The sequence below is a fragment of the Toxorhynchites rutilus genome, chromosome 2 (genome assembly GCF_029784135.1).
Source record: "Toxorhynchites rutilus septentrionalis strain SRP chromosome 2, ASM2978413v1, whole genome shotgun sequence".
Taxonomy (NCBI): Eukaryota; Metazoa; Arthropoda; class Insecta; order Diptera; family Culicidae; genus Toxorhynchites; species Toxorhynchites rutilus.
Genome location: NC_073745.1, coordinates 187,927,214 through 187,942,717, shown reverse-complemented (window position 1 = coordinate 187,942,717; position 15,504 = coordinate 187,927,214). Strand labels below are relative to the sequence as shown.

The window sequence follows — 15,504 nt, the reverse complement described above, 5'->3', positions numbered from 1 at the left end:
TGGCTGCCACAATGGTGCTCATTTCTCTCATCTCCCTCCCTCACCCCTCGCCCGAAAATCAACAATTTTGCGAAACAGTATGAAGAAAATGTGAGAGAAGAGCATTCGAACAATAAACGGAAAAGTATTACATTCAATCAAAATGTCTCGGCCAACGAAGAGAAGGGTTAAGGCTCTCCAACGTGAATAGGTGAAAACAATACGACCAACGAAGGAAAATATTAAGGAATTATCAGCATCGAGTTACTATGCGGAAGAACTTGTTAATATCAAAAGAACCCCAATTCGCATGTGTTATAAATTTGCTCTTGTTACTCTCGCGTATAATCAGAATTTTACTTCATATGCAAATGCACCTTCTATGTATATTTATGTTTGCAATTGTTCATCGGAACATATCGTTCATACATTTAACTTCAGTATTGAATTGTTATTTTTTTTCAAATGTTCAAAGTTTCAAATGCTCCTCTCTCACAAACACTATTACCCCATTGACAAGAGTCTCTGAATACATTTGAAAAAAAAAAATAACAATTCAATACAAAAGTAAAATGTATGAACAATATGTCCCGATGAACAATTGCAAATATAAATATATATAGAAGGTGCAATTGCATATGAAGTAAAATTCTGATTATACGCGAGCGTAACATGAGCAAATTTATTCCACATGCGAATTGGGGCTCTTTTGGTATTAACTCTTTAGTTATGAGCGTCGTCTATAGATGGCATCCGCACGACGAGCTGTGTGTACGTCCTTAGACGACATAAAATGAATCTCAAATAACAGAATAAAAATTAATTTAACATCTTTAATGTGTTTTGAATCCGTTTTATGAGAGTGTTCTTAGCATCTCCGGGTCTCAAGAAATCATACCCGCTTCCAACAGTCCCCGTGACAAGATCAAGAATTAGGAGTTTTTTTTTTCGAGGTTCACCGCAAGTAAAATCACCACGATGCTGTGTTCGAAACATTTATTTGTATCACTTGCTTTCAGATTATTTGTTATAATCTCTAGTAGGTTAAGCGTTCGTAAGTATCATCGTCTATTAAATTGTGTTTCTATCATAATTGGAAGAGTTATTCTACTCTACCAAACTCCACTAATCACTAACAACTGTATTGGTTTCTTTTTCATTTGATTCTGTTTTGGAGGAGCTGTTAAGAACTAAGTATTCTATGTAAGTGTCAGTAAATTGAACATGCGCCAATCTCAACATCGATCTATTTCTGGACTTTATATGCTGAATTTGAGTGGAGCCAAGACGTTTTTCTTCGTAAATTTCTACTACACATTTTGACTCATTCTTATATCATTTTGATGGTCTGATAGTCTGAAGTAACTATGGCATCGATTATTCTATTAGGGACGCGCTCTCGTTTGATGATACTCATTCTAACAACTGCTGTGCAATCCTCGTGCACATTTGTATTGCAAAATATCGCTCTATTAATTGGTTCTCCCTGTACAATTCATTACAGCGTACCAGATTGTAGTAGGTACCCTTTCTATTCATCATTTGCACCATTATTTCTCTCGCTTTGTGTAGTTCTGAAATCATAAGTTTGCTGATTTTGTACAGGGCCGTTGGTTAAGTATGTCTCTTGTAAATAATACTGATCACAGATTGTTGCACATTCTTTCAGAGGTTGTCCATATAGTTCATCTGTTACCAAATGTAATATTCATGTGGCCGTCTTTGTAGATTTATACTTTTTAAGTATTTTCAACTATATCTAGTATATTAAGTGGGTTCGCTTATATTGTTCAAATGTTTCCATTAAATTTTAGTTAAAAAGTAGTCAAATATTAACAATTGTATTTTTTTAAATATTCTTCGACAGAACATCCTTGATTAAGTTTCCTTAATTTCATTTAGAGCGATGTACGTGTAACACTAATAGTTTCAATAGTCAAAAAGTATTTATAGAAAAAATGTATATAGACTCTTACCGCTCAAGTTTCGGTGTGGTGCCAACAAACAGTAAAAAAAAAGAAATATTGTACTTCATAGAAGTTTTGTCCGATCGAGATGTTTCGCGTACAAACACATTGTTTAGTCGATTTGTGTTTCCAGACGTTACTTTTCCATACTGATGATTCAGTCGTTATTAGTTGTAAATATGTAAAACATTTTGCTAAACATGTACGTTTCTTTTCAAACATAACGACAAACAGCAAATCAAAACACAATTCAACAAAGCTCTAGTTCGTTTTGTGTATAGTTTTTTTTTCTCCTAAAATTACTAGGCTTAAGCAGGAATTGGAGCTTGCTCGTAGAAATCTGGTTCATCTTCCGCTCCTTCATTGGGTTGACTTCCGTCCAGCTGAAATGTATAAGAAAGGTATATTCAATGTCTGTTGAAACAAACCATGGGTTTTGTTTATTTGTTTTATTTATTAAGGGTCATTAGCATTTGAGCTGTAAAAGAGCCGGATTTCATTATGTACATGTTACTCGTTTATCGTATCTGTGAATATGGTAAATTATACAGTATTCATTTAGGCGTAAGAGTATTCCTTCTGTACCACTGTCCAGTTAAACCGGACAGCGGAGACAGTTGATATGATCATTGTTGTGTTATCAATAGCACAGAAGACTGATGTGGACATAGTTATTTCAAGATTTCAAGATCTCATGCTATGAACTGTATGCTGACTGCTTGGAATTGACAGCTTTCTTTTGTAGGCAAAGTGCGACAGAAGAAACAAAGGAAAAACGGATATAATTATAGAGAAAACTGAGAGACGCGGGCTACACGAGAAAAAAGGAACAAATTTTATTTATTTGACGTATCGTTTCCAGTTTTTACATTGATTGATACCTGACGAGAATATTGTCCAAGGTATATATGAAAAAGCAAAGGTAGCATGTTTTCTTCTCTACATCGCAGGGCGCGAGGGGTGGCACAGTGGTAGTTCAATCCAAGTCGGTTGACATACGCCTGATACAAGGACGGTCCCAAAGGCTTGATAAAGCCAACGGTAATCATCTCACGGGAAGGGCAGTATGTTAGAACGATGGTCTTGCGCTCACACAACTCCCGGATGAAGTGGCTTTTGATCTTAATGCGTTTCACTCTACCGCTTACATGCTCTGCCTTGGCGAAACAAAAACATCGCTGGTTGTCCTCGAGCAGTGTTGTCGCTTCGTCTTGGGGCTATCCTAGATCCTTCAGCAAACACCTTATCCAAATGTCGTCTTGACACGCTATGGTTAGCGCATTATACTCCACTTCAAGCGATGAGAGAGCTACGGAGTTTTAACCCATAGTGGTCCAGGTGATTGGCCCTCCACTGAAGAAAATACTACACCGGAAGTCGATCTCCTTGTCCGCTGGTCGCCCGCCCAATCGGAATACGAGTATCCGACCAGTTGCCAAGCTTCCCCGGAGTTGAACTTCAGTTTACAGGACTTGGTAGTGCTTAAGTACTGGAGGACCCGTTTGGCACTGATGGATTCGTCCGGACGAGCATTCTTGCAAATATAGCAATGCTCCAACTATTGCGGAACGTCTTGTATCGGGGAACAGCTAGCTATCACCGTTGAGTGTGATCACGGTTGCTGCATCCTTCATCCCGAACTTGGAGACTAGCTGCTTGACATACGAAGTAAGCCGCAACGAATAGGAACCGTCCTCACGTTCAATCAGGAATCCCAAAAACCGCACCGGACATTCGGTCGATTTCGTCCTGATTCGTGCAGCCTATCATCACATCGTCCATATAGACCAAAACATACACCACGCTGGCTCTGCTTCACCGCACATAGAGACAAGACTACGAACTAGACGGGTGAAATCCGAGGTCAGGACGTACGTCATCCAAAGCTCTGTTCCAGCATCAAGTGGATTGACGCAGACCGTAGATGCTTTTGTTCAGCCTGCATACTAACTCCTCCTGTCCGCTTATCGCGAATCCTCGCGGCATACGTATATACAATTCTTCATTTACAGTACCGTTCAAATACTGTTTTAACGTCATATTATTGCTTTAAAACTAGCTTGTTTTTGCCCGTGACGGCCAGCAATGCACGCAGCGTTGTTTTTCGTGTTAAAGGGGCATATACTACGGTGTGATCCACACCAAACCGCTGTGTACAGTCTTGGGCTCCGTTGCGGGCCTTACGTCTTACCACTCTTCCGGTTTCATCATGTTTGAGTTTGAAATCTCATTTTGCTTTTGGCAGTCATCGCGCAGCCTGGCCACGACCAAATCCATCGTTAAATGCTTCTGTGGACGGTTCTCTAGAGAGGTGACGAAGCTACTAAACGATGGGGGCAAGCTACGCGATATCATAATGATTAGCAGCAACACACTCAGTTCCACTTCGCACGATCCAGACGCACGTAGAGGGGTACGTTTTTAGGTTATGCCACATTTTTTTCGCCGACGTTGTCTTCTTGACGAACCTCAACTGGCTGTCCTCGACGAATAAGGCTATTGTCCCATTTGACCCATTTCTCCCGCACTTCCGCTAGATTGACCTCCTCCGGCTTTGCCTGGTCGATCACGTATCACACCTCTTCTCGCTCCAACATTGTCATCATGCAATACTTCCAGCAAGCATAACTACTGCCATTCAACTTGGCAAACGTAACCTTCAAATCGGTAATCTTTTCTCGTTCCACGCAGCACTATGAAACCGTCGAAAAAAGGCGGTTTCCCGCCTTTCTCATAAAATGTCCACTTCTTCCGATACTGCACTGGAGAAATAGTTTAGTAAAAGCAGCTACCAAATCTTTAGTAGCCAAAACATTGGTAAAATATACATATTTTTTGTAAATATCCAAAATCGCGTAAAAGTGCCATTTCACTTTTGGAGACGAAGATAGATATTCGGAGGTGAGCATTTTGTTGATGTTATGTTTCATTACATGTATACATATTTAATATTATTAACATATGTTTTTCCTTTGTTCATGGGGACACGAGAGAACAAAATACGGATGAAACGCTGTGCTACCGACACTTTGTTAATCAGCTATCTCCGTCCCTAAATAATGCAAATCAGAGCGATGCAGCAGGAAGAGGAACGGAAACTTTTTCGAGTACTCGAGACTTTGGAAATGCATATGAAATTGATGTGGTTGAGGCTGCGATAGTAATTTTCCCCTTGTACGCTGCTCATAGAATAATTGATGCTATTAAGTACTGTTATTATTATTCACAATGCTAATTTTTATATTGTAGAATAATTGATACTGTTTATAGAATAAGTTATATGTTATTAGTATAATGTATTCTAAGTATGTGGAGTTAAATGTAATCAAATACATTTTTTAAATTAAAAATAATTATTAAAAAATATTTTCATAGTCCCTGATAGGTATTCATCACAAATGAGAAGCAACATTTTCACTGATATTCAACCAATGTTGGACCAACAAATCGCAGTTTGTTTGACATTTTTTCCTACCATTTTTCTTTCGTAACATGTACCAATGATTAGTAGGGTAGAAAATGACTTGAGAATTGGTAGCATGTAATTCGTCATATTTACTAAATTTTCCTCTCAGTGTGGGCACTATCAATCGCGAGAATCAAGACTCTGAAAAATGTATTACAAGGTGGGCCAGTAAGTCAAAACCGTACGCAGTAATCTTAAAAATATAGTGTTTTTGTACACAAAACACAATACGATTGAACCGTTTTGTGAACTCTATTCAATACGACATTTACGTTGCGACCGTATTGTCTTTTCTATACGCAAAACGTTTATCTTCGAATAAAGCTTTCTTTTTTACTACTTTCATATACCGCTCCTCTAAACAACATATTAACAAAACAGTGGCACCATAAGCTAGACAGTCGTCTTGACACCGATTAGTTTGGCGATGACAGCTAAATTGACGGCACAATCCTGACGCGGATCTTCTACGTGTATGGGCTACGTGTGACCATGTGACCTCAAGAATCAAGAAGATTGCCAAGAAGTACGGGGTTTTGTGTCGTTTGAAAAAAGAACTGACGGTGAACAGTAAATTAAATTGTATAAATCATTGATCTCACCGCACATAGACTTTTGCTCGTCGATCCTATTCCTTGCAAACAATACACAATTAACGAGATTGCAGCGTTTACAAAATAAGATTTTGCGTTTGATTTTAAGATGTAGTAGATACACTTCCTCTAATTTGATGTTGGACGCGTTACAGTGGCTATATGTGAAGCAAAGAATTATTACTTGACAATGGTGTTCGTCTTCAAAATTTTGAACGGTATGCTGCCTCGATACTTGTGTGATCGAATTGAAAGAGGAAGTGATGTTCATAGATACAATACTAGAAACGCGGATGATGCAAGAAGACCTAACTTTATATTCAGTAGGTCGCAGAATTCGTTGTTATACAAAGGAATATTTTTTTTCAATTCGATGTCCAGAGAAATAAAACGTGCGGCAACAATGACAGAGTTTATGAGAATGTGTATTTCCCACGTAAAATCTGTTTTGTAAACAGGTTTTCTTATTTTTTTTTTGTCAAATGATTTATTTATGTTTAATATCAATTGAAATTAGAAAATTTATTTACAGGTATCTCAAACTGCCATGTTCGTACTGATGATGATGATGATGTTTTTTTATTGTTAAATTTGTTAAAATTGTAGATTATAAAAAAAATAAAAACAGGAAGTGGGTTATATCTATGGTATAACCGCAAGGGTGACGTAGGACTATCGTTGATTTAGAGATCATTTGTATGAAGTTGAATCTGAATTCATTCTGAATGAATGAATATTTGGAGAACTTCGAAAACGAGAGCGTTACGTTGGAGGCACAAGGTTTTATGCATCCAATATTGGATACGGAAATATCCTACTGATGGGGAAGAATAATCTTCAGAAGCTATCCTGTTGATTGCGATTGATTGAAAAATCACAAAACCTAATGTATTTGGTCACAGTGTTACATGGATAGAAAACATTAAAATAAACTCTTTCATATGAATGTAATTTTAAATTCCCAGAGGAACTGGCAGATTATTTTCAGTAACGATTAGATATTTCCACATTTTCCTCGATACCGGAAGCCCACCAGTGGTTAATGCTAACTCGATAACCATATGTTAATAGCACTTGATTGAAACATATTTGGTCACAGTGTTACATGGATAGAAAACATTCAATTAAATTCTTTCACATGAATATATTTTGAAAATTCCCAAAGGAACTGGCAGATTATTTTCAGTAACGATTAGATATTTCCACATTTTCCTCGATACCGGAAGCCCACCAGTGGTTAATGCTAACTCGATAACCATCTGTTAATAGCACTTGATTGAAATATATTTGGTCACAGTGTTACATGGATAGAAAACATTCAATTAAACTCTTTCACATGAATATATTTTGAAAATTCCCAGAGGAACTGGCAGATTATTTTCAGTAATGATTAGTTATTTCCACATTTTCCTAGATACTGGAAGCCCACCAATGGTTAATGCCAACTCGATAACCACCTGTTAATAGCATTTGATTGAAACATATTTGGTCACAGTGTAACATGGATAGAAAACATTCAATTAAACTCTTTCACATGAATATATTTTGAAAATTCCCAAAGGAACTGGCAGATTATTTTCAGTAACGATTAGATATTCCCACATTTTCCTCGATACTGGAAGCCCACCAGTGGTTAATGCCAACTCGATAACAACCTATTAATAGCACTTGATTGAAACATATTTGGTCACAGTGTAACATGGATAGAAAACATTCAATTAAACTCTTTCACATGAATATATTTTGAAAATTCCCAGAGGAACTGGCAGATTATTTTCAGTAACGATTAGATATTTCCACATTTTCCTCGATACTGGAATCCCACCAGTGGTTAATGCCAACTCGATAACCACCTGTTAATAGCCGCGCGTGTATGTGTGTGTAGCGATGTCTTCCCAGGGAACCGTTTGTGGCATCACTCTCCTCCTGATAGATTCCCTTCTGGCCTAGGGTGCACAAACAGGCTCTTGGTGACACCGTTCATCCGCGCTTTCATGATAAATAAAGAGCTTCACCGCAACAGCGACAACATGCTCCAATCGCTGTTCAATTAGAACTGAGTGGATTTCCGAGCGCCGCTCGCTTATATACCGATTGGTGATTTCAATAGCCTGTTTTGAAAGCAATTTTAAGACTATTGAAACAAGTTTTTGGATCAAAAAGTAACAAGTATATAACGCGTAGACATTTTATCTTTCGAATGAAGTATTTATCATACCATTTCGTTCAGTTGTTTAGGAGCTATTAACGCTCAAAATCTCGGTCTCCGGCGTAACGCTTTCGTTTTCGAAACTTTGATTTTACACCCCGGTATAGAAATGAAAGACGTAGTCCTACGTCAAAAAGAGCGTTGTCTTCGAAAGTTTGAGCCTCACGCGCGTTTGGTGGGCTTGGACGAATGTTAATAAAGAACACTGGCAGAAAACTGACACATGATGAAATTTTTATATAGGGTCTGGAGTGGAAACTGGAATTGGGATAGCTCATTCGGAATTGTCGTAAACTATCTTTCATCAGATGGTTATATCGATTATTTCTGATTGTAGCAGATCTTTTTTATGTTCTAAGTAGAAACTTTTAGATATTGGGTTCAATTCCTAATCAGTCAAAGATCTTCCCGGGTTGGAAATTTTCTTGACATGCCCTAGAAAAAACATTGGGCCTGAAGTTGAGACTATGACTATGTCAATGTCAATATGGATAGGAACATTGTTTGTTTTTTCGCAGTTTGTGCCTTTTTTTACTGTTCTATTAATAGATATTTATGCCTGCAACAGCTCCAGTTCGCTTTGTTTTTTTATAATACTGGTGTCTTGATATTTTTAAACTTAATTATTATCAATAAGATAAATCGTCCTGCTCAAACCTTTGTAGGGGTATGAGGCGGGCCATCATCATCACCTATTTAATTTTTTTCCTTATCGCTACATAAGAGTAAAATGGATCGATTTTACGATGAATATGAGTCGCATTAATTTATTTACTGTTTAACCCCGAAAAACTCAAAAATAACAAAGCAGCACGAGGTGTATACTCAATTTTACGATTGACTGTGGAACGCAACGCCGCATTTTTCCGTTTTTGTTCTACCCACGGAATATACGAGTTTTTGATTTCCAGTTAATCTACTCATGTGATCATTTCTATAATTTTTAATTATGAAAATACCCTCTGATAAAATATAGCCGGATAAATGCTACATTCGGGTACTTGTCGCATTCGGATATTTATTACATTTGGGAGATTGGAATTCGGGTGAATGTCTTTCGGGAAGCTGTCGTTCGGGTAACTGTCTTTCGGGTAAATGCTACACAATCATGACAGGCAATCAATTGACCGTCCATGTGGTAAAACAAAGAAATACCGGTCGACTGAAATATATTGATATAAGGCTCTTATTTGAATACAATCAGTATTGAATGAGGTGCGACATATGTAAAACCAGCAGACATTATGACAAACTTTAAATAAAAACCAGGAATGGGTTTTATCTGTGATACAACCGCAAAATTGGCGTAGGACTACCGTTGGAATTTGTTTGAAGTTGCATCTGAATCCATTTTCTATGGATGGATATTTTGGAAAATATCTGAGAGATGAAAGCTATGCTTCTTTCGCACATATTTTGTAAATGCATTCTGGGGAGAAAAACTTTGCACATCTGTACAACACCGCAGCAAAAAGAAACGGGATTGGAATGGGGGAACAAAATTGACCCATCGAACAATCATGATTAAGTGGATTTTCTAGCAGGTGCCCACATTCACAGAATTTGGTGATTTCATTATTCAGCTTTCAAAGCAATCTTGGAGGCTTCATTCAGACCGGTGGGCGAGCAAGGTGTGTAATTGTTGCCTCTGCGACTCCACACACGAGCTGGAAACAGCCTTTATCGGGAAGAATGGGTTACTGAATGATGGTCAATTGATGGAAGATTGTGCAGATTGAGGATATGAGGTCACTTCTTCAACATCAGAAGCGCCCAGCACGTCCACAGTCCATATTTAGGTGGCACCAATGACGATAAAGGAAAATTCTACGCGCAACTTAAAGCGTTTTTTTAGCATTATAATGCGAAAATATTCGCTCAACACATGCTGATGAATGTTATCAAAAAGGGTCTTGCAAAAGACCTGAGCAATTGATACATAAAATTCTCATCACGCCTATTGACAACCAACAGCTGGGACCAAGTTATATTTGATGAAACTAAGGTCTGTTTGGCCCTAGCTGCCCGCATGGACTCTCTATTAACTTCCCAGGGTCGTCTCTGGTCTCGCCAGGTTGTAAAAAGGGAAGACACCACGTTCTTAAGTTTCCTAATACGACGGAATTTTTATTATAAATTCTTTCCTGTCCTATTTCCCTAACTCCTCACTTTTTCCAGGGTACTCACAAGTCCTCAATGCTCTTTGTGCGGTCGCTCCACTAAGTCCCGAATCGATCCCATCGGAACTGTCTCGACCCGCCAAAATCTCTTTGTTCGGGTTCCTTTTACCGCCTTCAGTCGTGCCAACCTGTGCGATGTTTTCATTGTGTCGTGTAATGTTGATTGTGTTGTTTACAAACCTTGATTCGTGTTGTGTATGACTATGTGTCGTCCTTTTAACCCTAGATATCTATATTTTTTTTAATCTGTCATTTATTTTTATTAGGTTTTTATTTATTGGAAAATAAAAATATTTTTTTTAAATTTTATGCGAAGGACCCTATCTAGCTGTTTTTAAAATTTCCTGTAGTATTTTCTCTTTTTTTAAACAATAATTTTAATAAATACCGTGGGTGGAGTGAATCCCAAACCAACAACGAAAAGCCAACAGGTGACTTGTCACACTGAGTCACTCAATTTTTGCCCCATAAGATTCATCTTGAGTAGCCTGAATTCGTTATCCAAGCCTTGTCTATTACCTGCTTCAACGGATTGAGGAAAATGGCGTATCACATCATTAAGGTTTGGTAGCTTGACGAAAGTGCTCCCGTGGTCGAGTGGCTAGCGTCCCACATTATCATGCCGGGGGTTCGGATTCGATCCCCTTTCTGGCCGGGGGATTTTTCGTCAAAGAAATTTCTTCCGGCTTGCACTGTGGTCTCGCGTATTCTAGAACTTGCCATTCCAGAATACATTCAAGGCGTTTTATCCGGCATAGAAATCTCAACTAAGTTCTACTAATAAAAATGACGCAAGTAATACCTACGTTGAGAAGGCCAAAGTTCCAGTGGGAACGTTAGTGCCATCCAAGGAGAAGGAGAAGCTTGACGAAAATTTAAGGGTTTATCAAGACCGCAGTTTTGATAACCGGATCGTTGAAATCGAATCGCTTTTAACTCTGTTTCACGAGTTTAATATTGAAGTCACAAAAATCGAATTAAAGGTCAGCTTCTTTTTCTCGATGCCAACGTAAACATCCTCAGGCTTCTTCAGGAAGTCCTCAAAATCTTTCACATAAAGGTCAGCATCAGCGAATCGTTTGCACGTAGCTCTCAAAACATAAGTTACCCAACATGATCAACAATAAATTTCTGATTGATAAGTGCAATTGACTTTATTGATGAGCGATAGAACAGAGTTTAGGAACAGCATAATTGGTTTAGTCATATGATCGCTTCAATGCATCAATATATGATTGGCGGATTGATTAGGGACATACTAAACTTGGAATGAAAAGAATATTATAAGCTCTTCAAATCGCTCAAGATTTCGCTCAACAACTGCCTCCCGAAAGCCACCTCGTTGCGTTGCGTTCAACTTTTTGATAAATCAAGCTATCCATGTATGCGCTGTAATAAATTCAATATTTAAAATTGAATTTAAAACAAAATCTATGAACTCTGTATTTTTGCTGATAATCTGTAATTCTGTATATACAGATTCTTTATTTGACGAAAAATCTGTAAAATACAGAATATTATGCATATGTGGCAACCCTGAGCACAGCAGAGGCCGTCATCGAGTACGAACAACGTGGATGACGCAGCGAATGGTTTGACGACGAACCGAGCGAAGCGCTTCTGAGCGAGAAGGAATCTGCAACGAGTGACTCGACTATACCGACTACACCGACGCGTGTTGATGGAATGTTAGAGGCAACACTACAATAAACATTCAAACACAAGGACAGGCGACCAAGACGGCGTTGAAGAGGACTACACCGTGCAGTAAACGATGTACCACCCGCTACGATCAGTGAAGTTGAGGAGGCCATTAATAAGCTAAAAATCAGCTTCAAGTCGGTTCGGCAAAATTCATACAGTGTATGCACCGGTTGTTACTGATGACTTGAAACAGGGAACAGCTACCGGAGGAGTGGAAAGAAGGGGTAATCGACCCCGACCCGACTATAAAAAGCGTGACAAGCTGGATTGTGTGAGAACTACCGTGCAAAAATGATCCTGCATTGTGCTACGAAATTCTATCCCAGAGGATCTTTTTTCGCCGCCGATGGACCATATTTTAACACTGCGACAAATATTTCAAAAGTACCGCGAGTATCAGGTAGCTCTACACACCACAGTTTCATCGACTTCAAAGCCGCATATGATACAATCGACCGACGGTAGCTATGGAAAACCATGGACGGCTTTCAGGCAACGATGAATAGTGGGTGGATCTCAGACGATCTATCGAAATCGTTTGATGTTGACAGGGGACTTCGACAAGGTGATGGACCTTCCTGTCTACGCTCTATACGGAGAGCGGGCTTCAACGATTTTTAACAAGTCTAGTCAGTTAATCTCCCCTTTTTCTCCCGTGGCCGAGTGGTTAGCGTCACACCTAAAATTTCCTCCGTCTTGCAAATTTGGCGGTAATTTAGTCTATTCAGAGGAATCTGTCCTGTAATTGATAATCCACATTGGACCTTACTTAAATTGATTTAATTTGTATATCGTCGTCATCAGAATATATTATAAGATAAAATTTTCATAATTTTAAATTTGGCGGTAATTTAGTCTATTCAGAGGAATCTGTCCTGTAATTGATAATCCACATTGAACCTTACTTAAATTGATTTAATTTGTATATCGTCGTCATCAGAATATATTATAAGATACAATTTTCATAATTTTAAATTAATAAAAAATGTCAGATCAAGGTACAGTTTATGTTTAAGTAGAGATACGGGTTCGATTCCCGTTCTGGTCGGGGGAATTTTTCGCCAAAGAAATTCCCTCCGTCTTGCACTGCGGTTACGCGTATTGTGGAGCTTGTCACTCAGAATGCGATCAAGCCGTGTTATTTGGCATAGAAAACTCAACTAAGTACTAGTAAAATTGACGCAAGTAATACTACGTTGAGACGGCGAAGTTCTTCTAGGAACGTTAGTGTCATTTAAGAAGAAGAAAATGTCAGTTAATCTGCTTCGTTGATCGGAAGAACACATGCGATGGTAGCGGACTTGTATACTCGACCGAAACACGAAACAGGGCCGATTGGGATTGGGATCAATGAGTCTAAGACTAAAAACATGCCAGCAGGAGGAGCTGGTCGTAACAGAATTCTTCTTGGTAGTATTGTTGTGATCGACTGTGACGCGCTCGAAGTGGACGAGGAATTTGTCTACCCTGGCTCGTTGATAACAACCGGCAACAACAACAACCGTCAAATTCGGAGACGTACAACAAACTCTGACCCCGTACGCATTATACCATATACCAATTCCTGATTCGACCGGTTGAGCATGGACAAAGCACTAAGTGCTTTTGAACGCCGAGTGCAATTTACAATTTACGGCGATTCACGGGAAAACGGAGTATGAAAAAAGAGGATGAACCACGAACTGGTGCAACTCTACAGCGAACTCAGCATTCAGAAGGTCGCCGAGGCTGGACGAGTGCGATGGGCAGGGAATGTTGCGAGATTACCGGCCAGCAGCCCTCCACTGACAGTGTTCGTATCGAAACCGGTGGGGATAAGAAGACGAGCTCAGCGAGGGAAATGGTTGAACCAAGTGGAGCAGGACTTGGCAAGAATCGGTGTGCACTGGAGTAGGAGAACTGCAGTTCTGAGCCTGGTTTTTTTTTGGCGAAACGATGTAGCAAATAATATACTACCTCTTCATGGGATGTAGCATCATTATATAAATTATATGATCACTAGTGTACTCGACATTTTAGATTGATAGTGTAATGATTTATGTGTTGATAAAACATGTGTTTTTTTTGTGTTTGCACTTCATTTTAATTCCTTTATTGCATTATGCGCAATTTTCGTTATACGCTTGTCACTTGCCACTCAATCACGCAGATAATCAGGGTTCTACAGAGTTGAGATTTCTATTTCTGATTGTGATCTGAGTGGCAAGTTCGAGTATACGAGTGTATCACTGCAAGTCGGATGAACTTTCTTGATGAAGACTGTGTGGCATGTCCAGTTCTGGTTACATGGGCATCTTCAGTTCAGCGATTAAGTTGGCTGGGCACTCGGCACATTTTCCGCCATCTTATCAGCAGGCAGTCAACGCTAGGCATCGGGTGGTCTCTGATTGTCCCGCGGACGCTCATGGGCACACAAAGACGATTCTAGTCATCACGTCATTACGCCATTATGGCATTCCTGACGTTAATTACTCGTCCATGAGAGCCACACATATAAATTTTATATTATCCGGTACAACAGACAATTTGAATCTCTGTACAGAATTCGCTCTGGAATGCACGACGACATGTATTGATTTTAGAGAATCAGTGAAATCAGTTGCCAGAGTGACGACTCATCACCAAAAATTGACACACATTATCAATACACTGTTGTTGAGGTGAGCTACCGTGAATGTCAATGTTTTAATGTGATTATTTGGCGAGTTGAATTGTCCAAAAACATACCTCAAGTAAAACAAGAAGCACCAATAACTTTGAACACGTGTATCGTTAAAACGCCTATATATTCAACGCTGGTGTGAGTTTTGTCGTTTTGTAATGGATAATTATTATCAGAATTATAAATCTATCTATAAACCTACCGCTCTTAGTTCCAGGGGGCTGAACAATCTTTCCATTTGCTTCCGAATTGGTACCATCATAATTAGGAAGAACGGAAAAGCCAACGAGAAGGCCGATGATTTGACGCCCCATAACATGGCCAGCGCAAGGACCTGAACCGTCGTGAAGATGTGCATTTTCCAGGATGGTACTCGACGTACGAATGGCACCTGTGGGTGATGCTTAACCGGCATGAAGAACAGTCGCAATCTGTGAAATGGAGAGAAAAAAAATGTTTTGTATAATAGTATCAACGTTGTTTAATTTGGGGCTCACCTTTCAAAGAACTGTACACCACTCATCGAAGCGATACCCATATAGAGGAAGACCCCGAATAGTACAGACATTGGAATAAGTCGCAGAATTGGGGCCATTGTGACAGATAGTCCCACCATTAGGGAAACAAAGAAACCGGAAATACGTTGCTCTTTGACGTCAGTTATATGTGGAGAATCGCCAGGAGCGTGTGTTCTGCAATCAAATATTATGATAGTTAGTTGAACAGATGTCTACAGCTAATTTC

General features: G+C 39.1%; 1 protein-coding gene across 9 annotated transcripts in view; it reads right to left on the bottom strand.

Moving 5' to 3' along the window:
- Positions 1–958: 958 nt before the first annotated feature.
- LOC129771119 (anion exchange protein 3) overlaps positions 959–15,504 on the bottom strand; it is a 147,989-nt gene continuing 133,443 nt past the window's right edge. For all 9 annotated transcript variants that reach the window (XM_055774465.1, XM_055774471.1, XM_055774467.1 and 6 more), the window contains 3 exons: positions 15,258–15,452; positions 14,963–15,191; positions 959–2,329 (listed from right to left, as the gene is read on the bottom strand). In XM_055774465.1, the coding sequence (XP_055630440.1) occupies positions 2,255–2,329; positions 14,963–15,191; positions 15,258–15,452 (499 nt within the window). In that variant the 3' untranslated portion in view covers positions 959–2,254. The remainder of the gene's footprint in view (positions 2,330–14,962; positions 15,192–15,257; positions 15,453–15,504) is intronic.